The sequence below is a fragment of the Penicillium longicatenatum genome (assembly GCF_028827895.1).
Source record: "Penicillium longicatenatum strain IBT 33135 chromosome Unknown contig_2_segment0_segment0, whole genome shotgun sequence".
Lineage (NCBI taxonomy): Eukaryota > Fungi > Ascomycota > Eurotiomycetes > Eurotiales > Aspergillaceae > Penicillium > Penicillium longicatenatum.
In genome coordinates this window covers 2,078,285-2,096,658 of record NW_026643120.1, presented here as the reverse complement: position 1 = coordinate 2,096,658, position 18,374 = coordinate 2,078,285, and the positions used below count along the sequence as shown (strand labels likewise).

The 18,374-nt window shown below is 48.9% G+C and overlaps 6 protein-coding genes across 6 annotated transcripts; 4 read left to right on the top strand and 2 right to left on the bottom strand.

Moving 5' to 3' along the window:
* Positions 1-798: 798 nt before the first annotated feature.
* On the top strand, positions 799-2,396 carry N7484_003307 (MATE family efflux transporter; the record flags this gene model as incomplete). The annotated part of the gene is made up of 2 exons (XM_057113727.1): positions 799-1,411; positions 1,474-2,396. 2 exons carry the CDS (start codon positions 799-801, stop codon positions 2,394-2,396), a joined length of 1,536 nt encoding a protein of 511 aa, XP_056973867.1.
* Positions 2,397-3,314: 918 nt separating this feature from the next.
* On the top strand, positions 3,315-7,307 carry N7484_003306 (ABC transporter ATP-binding protein; the record flags this gene model as incomplete). The annotated part of the gene is made up of 1 exon (XM_057113726.1): positions 3,315-7,307. One exon carries the CDS (start codon positions 3,315-3,317, stop codon positions 7,305-7,307), a length of 3,993 nt encoding a protein of 1,330 aa, XP_056973866.1.
* A 228-nt stretch (positions 7,308-7,535) lies between these two features.
* On the top strand, positions 7,536-8,660 carry N7484_003305 (short-chain dehydrogenases/reductase; the record flags this gene model as incomplete). Its single annotated transcript, XM_057113725.1, has 5 exons — positions 7,536-7,586; positions 7,637-7,949; positions 8,023-8,130; positions 8,192-8,410; positions 8,470-8,660. The coding sequence occupies 5 exons, from the start codon at positions 7,536-7,538 to the stop codon at positions 8,658-8,660; spliced, it is 882 nt and encodes a 293-aa protein (XP_056973865.1).
* A 707-nt stretch (positions 8,661-9,367) lies between these two features.
* Positions 9,368-11,150, bottom strand: N7484_003304 (Major facilitator superfamily domain general substrate transporter; the record flags this gene model as incomplete). Its single annotated transcript, XM_057113724.1, has 2 exons — positions 9,368-9,771; positions 9,827-11,150. The coding sequence occupies 2 exons, from the start codon at positions 11,148-11,150 to the stop codon at positions 9,368-9,370; spliced, it is 1,728 nt and encodes a 575-aa protein (XP_056973864.1).
* A 2,206-nt stretch (positions 11,151-13,356) lies between these two features.
* Positions 13,357-14,184, bottom strand: N7484_003303 (uncharacterized protein; the record flags this gene model as incomplete). Its single annotated transcript, XM_057113723.1, has 2 exons — positions 13,357-13,844; positions 13,896-14,184. The coding sequence occupies 2 exons, from the start codon at positions 14,182-14,184 to the stop codon at positions 13,357-13,359; spliced, it is 777 nt and encodes a 258-aa protein (XP_056973863.1).
* A 2,670-nt stretch (positions 14,185-16,854) lies between these two features.
* N7484_003302 (F-box domain and ankyrin repeat protein) lies at positions 16,855-18,135 on the top strand (the record flags this gene model as incomplete). Its single annotated transcript, XM_057113722.1, has 1 exon — positions 16,855-18,135. The coding sequence occupies one exon, from the start codon at positions 16,855-16,857 to the stop codon at positions 18,133-18,135; it is 1,281 nt and encodes a 426-aa protein (XP_056973862.1).
* Between the last annotated feature and the right edge of the window lie 239 nt (positions 18,136-18,374).

Genomic DNA, 18,374 nt, shown 5'->3' with positions numbered 1-18,374 from the left:
ATGAAAAATACCATAGATAAGGCAACGAAAGTAAAATTTATGAAATGAGTAAAGCAGCTAATATGAAGCGTTATGTCTGTCTGGGCCGTATTTCTCAAAGAGATTTGCCCCGCAGAGAGGGTATGATATGAAAACTTTGTCATGGAGGGCCGCAATCTGGTGGACTGGAGATCTCAATGGGAATTGTCATCTTAAACTAGGGAGCAGCTTCGGAATACCCCGTCAAGGCTCTTATCTATCCAGGATGTGGGAAAGTTTACTTTTTTTTTGTTGTTAACAACGCATCTACTACGTATTCTACCCCGCCTTCCCAATTGGGTTAATATTTCGAGAGCCTCAGTGTCTCCGCTCTAGACCCAACGATGAGGTAAAAGTCCACTTAAGTCAAAGATAACCACGTAGATGTGTCACATAATGACTGCGTAATCTCCAGGCCTTATCATCGCATCTATACCCAATGACATGGTTGTACAAAAAAAAACCGAAGATACCAAAAGCAAGCTCAACCTTGCTCTGCAAACCCTGGACCCCGAAATCGGAGACAAAAGAATGATGAATGAGCTGGCTGATATGGTGAGCCTCGGAGATTCGACCTTGGGTCGACCTTGTCAAATGAGCCTTTTGAATTGGTGCTGATCTACCTGCTTTGTGTATAAAATACTCTCTTGAAGCTCGAGAACTTACTTTCTAAGCATATTTAATTTATTTATTGCCTACCTAATCGGTGCAGTCCCGTGTTACCAGCTTCCCTCGGTGCTGCTCATCTTTAGTTTGTTTTTTTTCATTCTTGTCAACAGTATGACCAAACTTCACGGCAAGGACCATTGCCCAACTACTGACAATACCCCGAGGAAGGTACCGGATGTGTACACATCTCTCTTGCATCCACATAGTCCTCCAATTGAGCATGACCTCCTCCCACCCGACTCTACAAACAATATAGAGAGTAATTCTCTTATCATTGAATCATGGGTCTTGCTCAAGGGCGCTGTTCCTGTCATTCTTGCCTACATGCTTCAAATGAGCTTGCAAACAGTCACCGTTATCATTGCAGGCCGCGCATCTCCGCTGAATCTGGCTGTCAGTGCGTTCTCTCTCATGTTTGCTTTAGTGACAGGATGGATGATTGCACTGGGAGGAACAACTGCTCTAGACACCTTGGCCTCATCAACGTTTACCGGCAGCAAAAACAAGTACGACTTGGGAATATTGCTCCAACGAGCATTCTTGGTTCTTGGTGCTCTCTACATACCCGTCGCTATTATCTGGGCATGCTCCGATCCCATTTTTCGAGCTCTCGGTCAAGACCCTGAACTGTCATATCAGAGTTCAAGATTCCTGACCTGCCTCATTCCCGGGGGACTTGGGTATATTTACTTTGAGATCATGAAGAAGTACTTGCAAGCGCAAGGTAAGACATAAACACTTCTTTATATGATAGGCTGTTACCGAAGTCTGACTCGCTGAATATAGGCATCATGAGAGCAGGAACATATGTTCTTATGATTACTTCACCTCTCAACGCCGTTCTGTGTTATACGTTCTGCTACACACTCGATATCGGGATCCTCGGTGCCCCCCTTGCAGCCAATATGTCGTACTGGCTATCTTTCATACTCTTGGTTCTCTATGCAAAATACATCGCTGGTTCAGAATGTTGGGGTGGGTGGTCGCGGGATGCTTATCAAAACCTGGGAACTTTCACACGACTGGCGATTCTCGGGATTCTACATGTTGGCACTGAGTGGTGGGCGTTCGAAATCGTCGCACTAGCTGCAGGTCGCCTCGGTACTATTTCACTCGCCTCTCAAAGTGTGATAATGACCGCAGATCAAATCATGAACACTATTCCGTTCGGTATTGGCGTTTCTATCTCATCTCGAGTAGGAAATCTACTGGGGTCCCGAGACGCCAAAGGAGCGATGCGCGCTGCTCACTTGGCCACTGTACTTGCCTGTGTCTTTGGCGTGGTGGTGCTTGCTATCCTAATGGGCACTCGCAATCAATTCGCCAAGATATTCAACAATGATCCCCAGGTGATAGATCTGACCTCTGAGATCATACCATATGTTGCGTTGTTTCAGATTGCAGACGGTATAAATGGTGCTTGTGGTGGAGTTCTGCGAGGTATGGGAAGACAGCACTTAGGCGCGGCAGTGAACCTCGTTAGCTATTATTGTTTTGCGTTGCCTTTGGGTATTTGGCTTGCATTCCAACATGGTTGGGGCCTCAAAGGTCTTTGGGTTGGTCAGTGTGTTGCCCTTTACTGTGTTGGTATTTTGGAGTGGATCGTTGTTGCCTGCACCAAATGGGATGATGAAGTGCACAACGCCTTCAAGCGTATGGATCATGAGAGCTCGGATGATATACCTGAGGAATCCATGGGTGATGTTTGAGAGAGGTTTGGGAATTTCTCATTTTCTGGATATATACCCAAGGTTGGTAGACTTGGATATTCGCAGCCCCTATTTTGAGGCACGAACAAACGATGTCCATATCAAGTCCGGTTTGGTCTACCTGTAGGGGGGGCTTTTGCGCTAAATAATTTTGCATAAGCTTCTTTTCATACATCGGCCATATCTCGACCCGAGCAAGTCTACATAACATTGCGAGAGACGCCAGAATTATGTAGCCTGGATTGCAAGACAGGAGTCTCGGTTGGACCAAAACGGTCCGGGCCCACGTAGCGTGGCACGATGGGCCAATCAGAAAAGAACCCGAGCACATCGCATACAGCACGGGGCATGGATGAAAAGTGGGTCTTCTGGAACAATTAATTGCTCGGCTAGGCATTCCCAGATTTAGCAACTCGATAGGCACTCACGTCTAAGCCAATAGACTGGGGTTTGAGGGAATGATCGGGAATAAAGACGCTATTTCATGGTCGGAATAGACACCAGTAACGTGGTCTTTCGGACAATCAAGAAATGGTTGCATCCAGTACCCGGCCAATCAAATGGAGGATAATGACTGAGTCAGGGACCCCCCATCTCGCCCACTTTTTGGTGCTCGTGTTCGTATTGCGTATGTCCATACGCATAAATTTTTAATGTGCTAATTGTGGAGATGGATCGGAACCCTCTACTCCCGAAACGACCAGATTCAACCTTTCACCTTCCTATCTGACCTCCAACTCCTTTTCACTCTTTAGCTACTTTCTAATAACAACCACTACATGCGCCTGCTTCCCTTGGGATGTGCCTGATTTAATTCCACAACGGATCGTGCGTGAATTCCCGGATTGCGTCATGTTGCGCTCGTTGACCTTTCTATAGAACAAGTTCGGAGGTGCTCAAAAGCACGAACCCCTGGACATGTCGAATCCTGTACCTACTGACAGGTCTGCTGACGAGTCCGAGTATGTGGACGAGAAGCAGACCAATATTTCACACGGGAACACCGATGTCGGTGACGCTTCTAAAGAGCAAAACCTGATGAAACTCGACTCGAAGCATGTGACTGCCGAAAGTTCACTGGGTGAAGATGATCCATTCAAGAACATCCCTCCGGCAGAGGCAGAGATTCTGAGACGACAAGTCGAGGTACCGCTCGTTCAAGTTGGTATTAAGACCTTGTATCGCTATGCGACTACCACCGACTTGGTGATTATTGCCATCTCCGCTCTTTGTGCCATCGCCGCTGGTGCGGCCCAACCTTTGATGACTGTTATTTTCGGTAATCTTGCTGGTCAAATCTCTTCGTTCTCCGCTGGAGGTAGTGCTTTGGAAGATTTCCGCGACAAACTTTCTCACAATGTGCTTTACTTCGTCTATTTGGCTATTGCTAAGTTCTTCACGACTTACATATCGACTGTTGGATTCATCTACACCGGAGAGAAGATCAGTGCCCGGATCAGAGAGGAATATCTCGCAGCCTGTTTGCGCCAGAACATTGGATTCTACGACAAGCTCGGTGCGGGCGAGATCACCACTCGTATCACAGCCGATACGAACCTTATCCAAGATGGTATCTCTGAAAAGGTCAGCCAGAGTCTCGCTGCGATTGCAACATTCATCACAGCTTTCATCATTGCCTTCGTCAAATACTGGAAACTCGCCCTGATTCTCTGCTCGATCATCGTTGCGATTGTGGTCGTGCTGGGTGGCTGTGGTAAATTCATGGTGAAGTACAACAAGCAATCACTGGCTGCCTATGCCCTCGGAGGAACCGTGGCTGAGGAAGTGCTTTCATCTATTCGAAATGCTGTGGCCTTTGGCACACAAGAGAAATTGGCTTTGCAGTACGATGCGCACTTGGCCGAAGCTCAAAAATGGGGCTTCAGACAGAAATCCGTTCTGAGTTGTATGATGGGATTTGCTATGTGGGTCGTATATCTGAGCTACGGCTTGGCTTTCTGGCAAGGCTCTCGCTTCCTCGTCGATGGCGAAGTCGGCATTGGGCCAATTCTCACTATCATTCTCGCTATGTTGATTGCATCTTTCAGTCTGTCCAACGTTGCTCCTAATGTCCAAGCTTTCACCACTGGACTTGCTGCTGCCGTGAAGGTCTTCGACACCATTGACCGTGTTTCGCCACTTGATCCCAAATCAGAGGCTGGTGACCGGTTGGAGCATGTTGAAGGAAGCATTGAGCTCCGCAATGTTAAGCACATTTACCCTTCGCGCCCTGAGGTGTGTGTCATGCAAGATGTCAGCCTGTCCATCCCGGCAGGTAAAAAGACCGCTCTGGTCGGTTCCTCTGGATCAGGAAAGTCAACGATTGTTGGTCTCATCGAACGTTTCTACGACCCAGTTGCCGGTACTCTCTTTCTTGACGGCCATGACATCTCGACTCTGAATCTCCACTGGTTGCGGCAACAGATTTCCCTGGTGAGCCAGGAGCCAACTTTGTTCGGAACCACCATCTTCGAAAACATCGCCCATGGTCTCATCGGCACAAAATTCGAGAATGAGAGTGAGGAACGTCGCAAGGAACGAATTTTCGAGGCCGCAAAGATGGCAAACGCCCATGACTTTGTTAGTGCGCTGCCGGAAGGATATGAGACCAACGTCGGTGAGAAGGGATTTCTGCTTTCTGGAGGACAGAAGCAGCGTATTGCCATTGCACGTGCAATGGTCAGCGACCCCAAGATCCTTTTGCTTGATGAAGCCACCTCAGCACTCGACACCAAATCTGAAGGCGTTGTCCAAGCTGCGCTGGAAGTTGCCGCGGAGGGCAGAACCACAATCATTATTGCCCACAGATTGTCTACCATCAGAGATGCAGACAACATTGTTGTCATGTCTGAGGGCCGTATTGTCGAGCAGGGCACCCACCACGAGCTCATTGAACAGAAGGGTACTTACTGTAATCTTGTCGAGGCACAGAGAATCGGAGGGACGAACGACTCGACACCCCATGAAGAGGGATCACTCAATGACGACGCATTGACGGATGACCTCACTGACGAGAAAGACCTTGTGAACAAAGTCGTCTCTCGCAAGCTTACACTCGACCGTACCAATACGCAAAAATCCCAGTCTAGTCAGGTTCTGCGGAATCGCCAGCCGGAAGTTGGGCCGAGATACTCTATGTGGACTCTTATCAAGTTCATCGCCTCTTACAATAGCAGCGAATGGAAAATTCTGCTGGTTGGACTTTTCTGGGCCGGTATCTGTGGTTGTGGTAACCCAACTTCGGCTGTCTTATTCGCGAAGGAGATTATTTCTCTGGCAGCTTACGGCGTGTCAGCAACTGGCCCCGAGGTTCGATCAAACAGTGACTTCTGGAGCTGGATGTACTTCATGCTGGCATTTGTGCAATTTATCGCTTTCGTCTGTCAAGGTGTGATCTTTGCATGGTGCTCCGAGAAACTCGTGCACCGAGTCAGAGATGCCGCGTTCAGAAGCATGCTTCGTCAGGACATTTGCTTCTTCGACAAGGATGAAAACACCGCGGGTGCTCTGACTTCTTTCCTCAGCACAGGCACAACGAGCGTTGCTGGCCTCAGTGGCGCTACTCTGGGATCCATTCTTACTTGTCTGACCACACTTGTTGCCGCCATCTCTCTTTCATGCGCTATTGGCTGGAAGCTAGGACTTGTGACTACCTCCACTATCCCAGTCTTGATAGGATGTGGATTCTTCCGATTCTGGATTCTGGCTCGATTCCAGGCCCGCGCTAAGAAGGCCTACGAGTCTTCAGCTAGCTATGCATGCGAGGCCACTTCCGCCATTCGCACCGTCGCCTCGTTGACCAGGGAAGAAGACGTTCTCGTGCACTACCAGGCTGCATTGGCCGAGCAGGGCAAAAAGAGTCTACGCTCAGTTTTGAAGTCTTCAACCTTGTTTGCCGCGTCCGAATCTCTCACTTTCCTCTGCATGGCATTGGGTTTCTGGTATGGTGGTACCCTCATCACCAATGGTGAATATACTATCCAACAATTCTTTATTTGTTTCCCTGCTATCATCTTCGGAGCTCAATCTGCCGGAAGCATGTTCGCCTTCGCACCAGACATGGGCAAAGCGCAAGAGTCCGCTCGTGAGCTGAAGACGCTTATTGACTACAAGCCCTCAATCGATACCTGGTCGACCGAAGGAGAGAAGGTGGAGGAGATTGAAGGCCGCATTGAATTCCGTGATGTTCATTTTCGTTACCCGACCCGGCCTGAGCAGCCTGTTCTCCGGGGTCTTAACCTTACCGTTGAGCCTGGCCAGTACGTCGCACTGGTTGGCGCTTCAGGATGTGGAAAGTCCACCACCATCGCTCTCCTTGAACGTTTCTACGATCCACTTGTCGGAGGTGTCTTCGCCGATGGCAAGGAGATCTCCTCCTTAAATTTACCCGAATACCGATCATTCGTCGCTCTTGTATCCCAGGAGCCGACCTTGTATCAAGGCACCATTCGTGAGAATATTCTCCTGGGTACTACTCGCAAAGACGTCCCCGATGAGAGTATTGAACTTGCATGCCGCGAAGCGAACATCTACGATTTCATCATGTCCCTGCCGGAAGGCTTCTCCACCATCGTTGGTAACAAGGGAGCCATGTTGTCAGGAGGCCAGAAGCAGCGTATCGCCATTGCTCGTGCCCTCCTTCGGAACCCAAGAATTCTGCTTCTAGACGAGGCCACCAGTGCGCTAGACTCTGAGTCTGAGCGGGTCGTGCAGGCTGCACTGGATAAGGCTGCTAAGGGCCGGACCACGATTGCCGTTGCTCACCGGTTGTCGACTATTCAACGTGCTGACGTCATCTATGTCTTTGATCAGGGCCGAGTTGTCGAGGCCGGAACGCATGGAGAGTTGATGAAGCTGGGCGGCAAATACTTCGAATTGGTGAATTTGCAGAGCTTAGGGGACGCTCAATAGTCCACAGGACTGGACTTAGAACATTTCGTTGTACATATATTATTACACCTCATCCCTCAAAATACAATCTCCTAATTAATATAGACCAAATGTTGCCAATCAATATAATGACGTCATGCACGTAAACTGACCGCTTTATGCAAGTTGGAGGGGCATTGTTGACAACTCATCTACTCATCTCTACTGAATCTACCATTTGAAACTCAATTTCACTCCAAATTCACAGAAATGTCTACAAGCGCAAAGACTGTCATCGCAACCGGCGCCTCGTCGGGCCTGGTAAGAGCCCCTGCGTCAACGCTGTAAACAATACCTAACAGAGATACCAGGGCTTTGAATCAATTAAGCAATTGCTGGAGAAATCAGAGCCATACAACTTCATCCTGGGTGCTCGAAACACCGAAAAGGTGCAGGCTGCCTACAATGATCTTGGATACGACACCACCAAGCATTCCGTCACTATCATTCCCCTTGATCTCTTGAGCTTGCGCAGTGTGCAGCTTTTCACACAGCAAGCACTCACCAAGTTGGGTCACAACCGCGTTGACATCCTTTACCTCGCTGCTGGAATGCTGGACAGCGCAGAGGGGCCCGGCCCCCACGGTTCTCAGTGGTGTGAGGGTTATGTGGTGAACCATTTGGGTAAGTGGGGACATGCCCCGCCAGATCCGATTCTTCGAGAAATTGCGGCTCATTATATTGACGACATCAATAGCTCAGCACTACCTCGTCCATCTACTCCGTGAAACACTCATTGCTTCAAAAACTCGTCTCGTCTTCGTGTCTTCTGGCGCAATCCGCAATGTCAGAGATCAGAACCCTTGTTAGTACTCACGATGTACCTGAACATTCAAACTGTAGTATATGTATTGACAGGCTTATAGCTACCCTCGATGGAGACCTGAAGGCCAAATCGGGTGCAGGTGTTGGTACAGTGTACAGTGCCTCGAAATTCGTGCAATTGCTGGGTGCTCATTACTGGCGCCGCAACCTTCCCGAGTGCACCGTCGTAGCTGTTTCTCCCGGTCTTATTCCCAGCACCAACCTTGCTACAAACATGGGTCTCAGCATGAACATGCCAGATGCTAAGACTGTTCCCGAAGGTAAGAACAAGTGTCCTAAATCTGGTCTGTTTTAGATGTGAATTTTAACCTGTTTATAGGTGCTCAAAACCTTCTTCGTGCCTTCACTGTCAGCGATATCCCTGCCGATCCCGAGCAGATCTTCCTCACTAGCTGGGGAGAGTGGTGGCCCAAGGATGTCTATGCTTTGAGTCTTGACACCAAGCTTCAGGACAAATGGTGCCCCAGCTTGGAGAAGATCGAGGAAGAGGAGGGCCTTTCCAGCCAGTAAATTCCGGAATAGTAAATACTGAAATTGCCATTTCCACCTGCTGTCTGGATCTTGCAAGCCCAACATGTTAATATAGGCAGATCTCAAGGTTGCACATGCATGTACAAAGGTGTGGCAGATTACTATGCTTTGGCTTAATTCACTTGCTTATAGCCCATCTAGTTAGAACAAATTTTCGGTTTTCTCAATAAGAATATGTTCACTCCAACCGAGGTGTCATCATCAGTCCAGTCAATCACTATCTGGGCAAGGCAAGAAACCAATCAGGGACTGGGTCTTTCCTTTACTAATTTTCAAGAATCAAAAAACGCATTGGCATGTCTACCGCCAAGAAAATATTCTCTCGGACCTTCCATATAAGTTTCGGGCTTGAACTTGGCGAGATAAGGTTCAAACCAACCACCCGAAGGTCTAAAATTATGGCTTGGAGACTGAGTTTCGGCCGCAGAATAAGCATTCTTTAGCTCCTTGGAAGTTTTGAAGGCATAATTGGAAAGCGCATCTACAGGGAACTCTAAAAAAAAAAATTAATATTCAAGCAAGACATCAAATCAAAGACCATAAGTCTTGAGAGTATCATTCCAAGCACTAAGCATTAATCAATATAAACTTGCCGACCATTAAACCGTGATTCAGTACATAACTGCGTGACGTATGATCATAGCAATCCTCAAATCCATATTACATATAGTAGACCAAGATCAAGTCTAAGCCTTGGTCTCGTGGGAGACCTCAATTTGGTCAGCAGTGACGGCAACCTTGAGGTCCTCAACGTTCTCGACACCGGCCAGGCCAAGAGTCTCGTAGATACGCTCCATGCGCTCGCGATCGGCGGCGGCGATGGTAGCATCGGAGCCACCGAAGTAAATATCCAGCTCCTCCAAAGTCTTGTCCTTGGTCTCGGGAGCAAAGTACCAGATGAAGAGACCACCCAGACCACTGAAGATGGCGAAGAAGATGTAGGTACCGTACTTCATGTTGTCGAGCATGTCCTTGGTGGTCAGACCAATGATGAAGTTGAACAACCAGTTGGTTGAGGCGACGATGGCGACACCGCGGGAACGCTGGCTGTTGGGGAAGATTTCCTGGGTCAAAACCCAAGCGACGGGACCTGTGATTGAAGTTAGTAATCATTTTATTTGGAAAGGTGAATTGAAGAAACATACCCCAAGAGTAGGCGAAGTTAACAGCAAAGAGCCAAATGAAGACAATAGCCACCCAACCTTGTGCCTTGTCGAGACCAAGGTTGAGGTCCCACTTGGGCTCGTAGATACCCTCGACAGTAGCGACGACGATGTGACAGCAGAACATGCCGATGGCACCAACGATCAGGAAGGTCTTACGACCGAACTTGTCAAGCCACAGGACAGTAGGCATGGTGAAGACGATCTGCAAGATACCGGTCACACCAGTAGCGAGGAGAGTCTGCTTGGTGGAGGAGAAACCGAAACTCTTGAAGATCTGAGGAGCGTAGTAGAGAACGGCGTTGATACCAGTAAACTGTTGGCAAATCATGGTTCCGCAGCCGAGCCACAGACGCTTGAGCATGTTGGGGGCGAACAGAGCCTTCCAGGGACCAAGACGACCATCATTGCCAATCATCTCGCGCTCACTCTCCTCGTCGAACATCACAGCAGCCTTGATCTCAAGGAATTCGGCCCGAACCAGAGGGTCGGTGGCAGGAAGACGACGCAGACGGGAGAGAGAGGAGAGGGCCTCTTCCTCGCGGTGCTTCATCATCAACCAACGGGGAGAGAAGGGGAAGTAGAACATGCCGAAGAACAGAATCCAGGCAGGGATGATCTGCAGGGCCAAAGGCAGGCGCCAGGCAATGGTCTTCTGTCCCAGGCAGGTGTGTCCGTTGTTGACAGCGGCGTTGTAGGTTCCGTCGGCGAGGTAGGGGTTGGAAATGCCCTCGGGATTGCAGGTGTTACCACCGACGAATTGCATGCCGTAGTCGAGCCAGAAGGCAATTGAGGTACCGATGGTGATGGAGAGCTGCTGCAGGGACACGAGAGAACCACGCAGCTCGGGAGGAGCAATTTCGGCTTGGTAGAGAGGAATGACCATAGAGAACATACCAATACCAATACCACCGATGATACGGCCGGCGAAGAAGTAGGCCGGGGTCTGGGCACCAGCCTGGAGACCAGTACCAAGAGTGAAGATAATGACAGCCACCATCATGGAGTACTTGCGGGAAATGCGGTCCGCAAGGACACCGTTGATCAAAGCACCAGCCCAAGCACCAAGCTCAAGAGCAGATACCAACCAACCCTGGATGGTAGAACCCATGAAAGTCGGGAAGTGGTTCTCAAAGTTCTCCATGACCAGGACAGGGCCCATCACACCCTGGTCATAACCGTACATGATACAACCGAGGGATGCGAAACAACATGTCAAGAAGACATAGGGATTCTTGAGCATACCCATGAAACCATGGGCCTTCTCCGCATTGTTGCGGCCAACCACCGACTGACTAACCGCCATGATGATAGCGTATAATCAGAAGTTAGAAAAGTAGAAAGGGAAGAAATGATGTGCACAGAAGAGAAACCTCGGGGAATGGGACAAGAGGGGGCTATATAACCTTTTTTCTTATGTCCTGTCTATATTTTCCGCATTTTCTTTTTTTTTCTTTTTCTTTCTTTTTCGCCTTCCATTTTTTCCCACTTCCTGGGGTCAGTGGTCTAGCCAAGCAAAAAGAGCGGTCCTCGTGCCCATAGCCCCAGCTTCACGGCTGACGATGCCCTATGGGGGACCCTTGGTCACAGGATTCCATGTGCCAGACCGAGCTAACCCAACGCTAAGGATGGACTGAGTTAGACTCGGGGAAGGTAGCATACGTCGGAAATGCTATGATCCGGATTTACGAAACAAAAGTTATCAACCCTTCGGAGGCTAGTGGACGCCACTAAGCTTTTGTGGCCAAGGAAAAGGCATTGGCGTGTCAAGCCGTGGCGACGAGTGGGCGTCCAGGCGCCGAACTTCCCAAAGAACAAGCCTTCTGTCCTACGGAACGCCACTATTGGCCGAGCCGGAAACGATTGGGTGCAGGTATCAACTAGTCCAGCATCCCTGGCCCCAATACCCTAGGGTCCTTATTTCCGGGGTGCTTCTGTTTGGTGCCTAGTGCTTACGGTGGGACAACGGGCAATTCCTTTCTGACCTTAATACCCCGCCTGGCCGATATTTGACCGATGCCCTGTCCAAGTAACCAGGGTAGGAGAGATGTAGGGATATAGTAGGGTAGCAAAAAAGAAATCAAAAATCAAAAATCTCATCGGATTGATCCGAACGTGGTCTGACTATGCCCCATATTCGGAATCAAATTGAGGCTTACGACGGCTAAGCCGAGTCCTTGTGATGAGAAGAAAATTTTCAGCTCCTAATAGTGGATTTCATGAGAGGCGTCCCAGGCGACGAGACATGAGAATGGAAAAAATTCCATAAAGCGGGGGCCGGGATGGAGACAGGATGGGGATTAACCTCATCTGGAATCACCTAGATCAAAAGCGATCCCAGATCTAGCAAGGTTTGTTTGGCTCATACGATGAGTTAGGGCAAAGAGGACCGTAGCATTCTGGAACCCCATCTCCACAAGCCACGAGGTATGTTTTCTCGGGTGAGATCCATGGATTGGCTGCTGTCCGGCCTATATTCTTACCCGTCTTCCGTATTTTGCCTGTCAAAATCTGACTACTTCGGCATTTTGTCGCTCTCTCGGAATGGTTGCCAAGCTTTTCGGGGAACCGAGTTGCGGATGGACGCGTGGCCCCGTTAATTCGCCCATGGGGCGGGAAATCTGGAGATTCGATGACTTCCCTGCAGCACCTTGCCAGTTCCAGACGCCCGGTGAGGAGATTCAACAAAAATGTCGGGGAGGCAAATCTGGGGTCAGGAGACGGCAGTTAATTTGTGCTGACCCCCTCTAGGGGCGGAGATGAGTTGCATCTTAGCGTGTTTTTTTTTTTTCTTTTCTGTTCGCTTGGGTTTCTCTTCGGCCAACCGAACCCGCTGCTATGCCGGTACTTCCGGTCTCGGCCACCAAATCCATGACCAATTCCTGACTCGCTTCTGTCGACAGCCAATGGCAGGCGGGGTCTTTCTCCGTCCCTGGCTCGGGTTTGGCCGTCCTGGAACGAGATTGGCTAGCGTGAAGTATATTCGGGGGTTTCTGACCTGTAATCTCCCTATGGCTTTGACCTCCTGTATGTCGTCTCCCATCTGGGGAAAGGATGGGGTTGACTCACCTTCGCACAGACTAGTAAGTTCGAAACAAGGAACTCCCCGTCCGCCATCTGCGAACATCTGGGGTTTGCACAATGTAGAGGCTTGCGGGCAGACTTTGGTGGCTGGAGAGTGTCGTGGGGAGGTCGTGGGGATGTTTCGCTGTCGTTTTCTACTTTGAGGGATTTGCACCGAGTTTCACATTCAAGACGTTACTTGGTGTGTCGCTCATTACCAATTTGGGGCTACTGTACTTGACAGCTACGGTGGATCGATCGGCATGTGGGGAAGGATAACGATCTCATAGAACAGCAAAATGGGCACATTTGTTCATTCTCAACGCTGCTCATAGATACACGAGCTAAAACATTCAATAGTTGTTCAGCCTCGTGCGTCTCCACCCATTTAGTCTGTGCAGACCAGACCAAACCACAACAGCAATTCTCTGGCACGTTCGACCCCTTCCCTACTCAGCTGCTTCGCCGTAGTCAAAATTCCTGTTCAAATGTTCCTTCAGTCTCTCCTGAAACTCCCCCACCCACCGTGTGAAGTCTGTCTCCGACACACCGAGTAAGTTTTCAATTACCAGACAATCGACAAATGAGGAAAATACGATACGAGCCTGTCGCTCCTTCGCTATCTTCGCTGCGAAGGTTGTCGCTCCCGGGAGAGTAGCGAAATAATCCAGATCCTGTGTTTCCGTCACGGGAAATGGGTATTCTTTCGTGAGAGAGACTTCATACTCCTCCACGTAGTGTTTCCAGGGAACAAACACATCCTGAATTCCATATTGAGCGCCAGTTGGGTCAAGAATCCAGAACTCTGTGGTGAGATCGATTCGCACAACCATGACCGTATGCGGGAAGTATTTCGGAATGGGACCTCCACCAGTTTTGACTGGGATCTTGGGCTTTTCCATCTCGATCTCGGCTACGGTTGGCGTCACGTCCAGTCCTGCATGCTTTAATTAGTATATCAGGATGAAAGGGTACGCAACAACCCTACCTTCGAAAAGCTTCTTCGTCAAGCGGCTGAACAGATGCATGGCTGCTGTGCCTTGATTGAAAAGCAGAGCCACTTCCGCGTGCTCGGGTTTGGGAGTAAGTGTTGTCGAGAAAGGAGCATGCACGCGGTGCAAACACTTGGTCCCTGTGTGATTGACCTCAATGTACCGATACACCTCGTCTTTGCTTCGGAGGTCGGTGAGGTCCATAACATAGACGACTTCGCGGTACGCCAGCATGCATGCCTTGAGGAGGGTTGCAACCCGAAGGAGCTTTCTTCGCAGCTTCATTCTCTTACAGTCAGCCTTGTGCCACAGTGAGTGAGCTTGTTGACAGCTAAGGCTACAATAAAAAACGCTGGCATGACCCAGATTGGGGTACGAAGGTCCGTCAATACAGCCTGTGCACAGCGTTGTGGCGGGCTCCCCGCAACGCGCACATTCATACGTGACGCCTGAAACCTCACCGGGGGACTGGGGGTCCATGCTGGAAATGGATCTCGAGGAACGAGAAACTGGGGTTTGAGACGACATGAGGGGCTCGAAGCGGTGCATGGAACCCATGCAGGGTAGGATGCCAGGAAGGTGAGGAAGAAGGAAGAAAGTTCGGCTTGAAGACCTCTCAAATCATCGCAAATGATCACATGGAACAACCGCTTAGTCGTCATGAAGCAATCGATGAGTCGCCGCAAAGCAGTCACTGAGTCGCCGTGAAGCATTCGACTAATCAGTCTTCATAAAGCTCGCATGGAAAGCTGCCTTTATACCTTGCAATCAATTTGCATGTGTTTCTTACCACCCGGGTAGCTCATTTGGTCTCGCATTTTGCTCTATATCTGGGTTCATCAGCTATTTACTCTTTATGAATCAGATGAAAATCTAAATTAAAAGAGATAAATAGTGGCTTGTATCTGAATGAGAAAAATGTACCTGGGGGTAGATACATGCATGCAACTTCACGAGCCCTAAAGTGACCAGATACTATCACATCTCTCTAGATGTCGCCATGCCGGTCTTACAAAGCACAGTCATTAATCCCACGGCTTTTTGAAGAGAGCATGTTGAACGCTAAGATTAAGTGTAATGCGTCGCAGTCTATAAGTCAGCTGGTACTCTATGTCATTACATTCACCGGCAAACAAGCGAAAGACTTCCGGTATATACCCGTGATCCATATTGAGCCTTTGAAAAAAGGCCTGTATTAGAGCTTCCAATCTTTAATAAAGGAATTAAAGTATGAACAGGAAAATCCCACCGATGTCAATCTTATGTGACATCCCTTTACCGAAGAACCCTCAATCATGGCCTGAGGCTCAATTTTGAACTCTAGAGACCCATTCAGTTCAGATACACCTATCCTTCTTGCGGGATGGGTGCTGGATAATGTGGCTAGCTAGGCTGTTGCAGCAAGCATGAAGGGGAGCTCCACCAAGTCCTCCAGGCCTGCAATGCCTGCCTTAGGTGGATGGACTCGATGGCTTTAGTAGGACAGCACGGTTTCGGGCTTCGCAATGGAAGTCTGAAGATGTCACCTAGTTTACGCTTGACCCCCTCTGTCTTCGGTACATGCGTATGAAGTGTGGAGTCACGTTAAGTATCAACGTACACGCCTTCCTCAAGCAACTAAAAATAATGATTCCACTCAAGACGGAAGATCGATCCCGTCACGTCTCGAGAATGTAGTTTCAATATAACTCGGAACTATCTAATGGAAATTGGGCAGACCTTGATGAGATTTTGCTGGAGAAAAGTTTCTGATATCGACGTTTAATTTATCAAGAATCTTGTACAAGTCACATTTTTCCTCCGGGCCACAGTGCTAATGGAGACAACTACTTGCAACTTTGAAAGGAATATTCCAAGGTTATTGAAAAAGTCTTTCTGTGAGCGAGCATACAGTATAGATAACAGTGTAATATACATAACACACGGGCTGTCAACACGTCTTCAAGATATATGTGATCTAATAAGCTATCTTTGTGGAGGTTGAAGGAATTGATTGCGCCTCGAAAACGCCCCCAACCATTGTCAAATCTGGCTTCCATGGACTTTGATACTCATGTACGAAACGGCTATCACATGTAATGTTCTCCCCGGTGCTTTGCCGCGACACTTCAGGCACAAGCGTCATATATTATACCTTCGCCCATGATTCGCCGCCTTGGTCTAGGCATCATACTTGGTATATATACAGGTCTAGAATCCGTGAGCTGGGTTGATGTTGGAATATTCGGTAGGCACAGTAAGGTGTTATCATAATCACCCTTTCGATAAACTACTGGCTCAGACGTTCATTTCCAATGATCTCTTCCAGGCTTATCTCCAATGTTGAAGATTTCCATGCTTTATTCGTCGCTTTGTTTCGGGAACAACAATGGATATTTTGACTAGCATCTCCACGGGATTGCCCTATTTATAGAAAAGAATGCTAGATTAGAATTTACAAATTCCCTCCACAGATAGCGATAAGGTGTTACTTTCATTGTGAGCAAGACCTCCAGCCCTGAGCTTGGCAACTTTCATCTCTGATTCATCCATCTTAAAATCGCGGTCAGATACCTGGCATCCTCACGATAGTCAATTTCAAGTGCTGACTGCCCTGTGCCTTGACTACTCATGTTGAAATCTCATACCTTCATTCAAGCCCTGATCATCTGCTGGTGGCATCGGTGCCAACAGTATTACCTATATTCCATGTTGCTGCCCAGGCGCACTGCCTCCAGGCTTTGACGGCTTGAACAAAGCCCCATATCAAGCCTTCGCGTGCCTGGGGGCTCTATGCTACTGACTCCCTTTGACTTGTTGACATAAAGAAATCAGATTCCACAAAGAGACTTTGACCATCAAATACACCGTTGTATCCTATAATCAGGTGTCCACTCTGCAACTTCGCAATAAATACTTTGCTGGTACTGTCAAACTACTTTGGCGATCATACAACACCTGGGCATCTAAACCACCATGAACCACAACTCCAGCTCGGAAGCAAAAGCCTCCAAGAAAGCCTGCCCGGCCTACCCTTCCCTCAGCCACATCCCATGCGAACTATTATTGATCATTGCGGGTTACTGCGACACCCAGTCATTCGCCCGATTATCACAAACCTGCAAAGGCTTCCACCACGCTCTGACCTTGGACAAAGTGAAACGCGCAAAACAAAAAGCTCTCCTGCCAGCAGACGTATACCGCCAACGATTCGTATACAATGACGACCAAATCCCCGGTATAGACCGTCCACTCCACCTCCTCACCGATAATTTCTCCTCTTACGAAGCCATTTGGAACCAGGCCATGTCTCGTCGCGGATTCAGCAACCACGAGGGCCGGTTCGTCCGGGCCGTGCATAAAGGCAAAATCCACGGTGTGCGAGCTCTCCTCGAAATGGGCGTCAACCCCAATTCATACGATTGCTCCGGAGTATGGGCTTTCAACCTGGCAGTTGACAATCAAGATCTGGAAATGGTAGACCTGCTCCTTAGCTACGGCGCAGATCCGAACGTGAGGGATATCCCCTGTCAGAAAAATGTACTAGACTATGCAGCCTACGACAATGCTATGACGCAGCGGTTGGTTCTTGCGGGCGCGGATCTGAGTGAGCCTCGTGACATCGAGAATATCGTTTGCAGAAATAATCTCGAGACGATAAGCATGGCATTGGAGAGGATGAGGTCTGTTTCTCTTCCCAATCCGGAGCGGATGCCTACCCTGGTAATTTTTGCTGCACAACGGGGGGATCGCGATATCCTGAGCTTGGTCCTCTCTCAGCCTTTTTCTGGCTTGATGCTGAATGATGTCAGGATCTATGAGGGGTCGGCGCTTCACACGGCCATCAAGAATCGTAGGGAGGAGCTAGCGTGGATGTTGATTACGGCGGGCATAGATATAAATCTTACAAGCGGTGATGGCACGACGGCACTTCATTTGGCATTGGAGCAACAGTTTTTCGATTTGGCTTGTGGGCTGATTGAAGCTGGATGTGCGTTGGACCGTGTTACCAGGCAGGGCAAGACTGAACTGCACTTCGCTGTTGAGGCGAAGTCGGTGGAGATGGTTCGTTTGCTGCTTAGCAAAGGTGTGGATGTCGATTTGCGAGGGCCGCGTACTTTCATCCACACCCCTGAGAGTGTTATCCGTGATGCGATTCGGGTTGGTAATGAGGACATTATTCGTGCGATCCTGACTGAGGGATCTCATCCGCCGGATTTGACTCTTGCTGATTTGGGTCTGTTTAATGTGAGTTGAAATTCAGATTTATCGTATGTTAATTGAAAAGTGTCCCAAGCTGTAATAATGCACGACTTGCAAATTTGATATCCACATGTAAACTGAGATTGTAAATGCTTTCAATTGGCCCGGTTTGTAAAGTAACTGATCGACAAGCAGGATCCAGTTTTAGTATTCGAAAATGGCCTAGAATTGCAGATCCAACTAGAAAGTGGCACAGGGGACGTGTTCTGGCCCACGAACAGTCAGACATGACG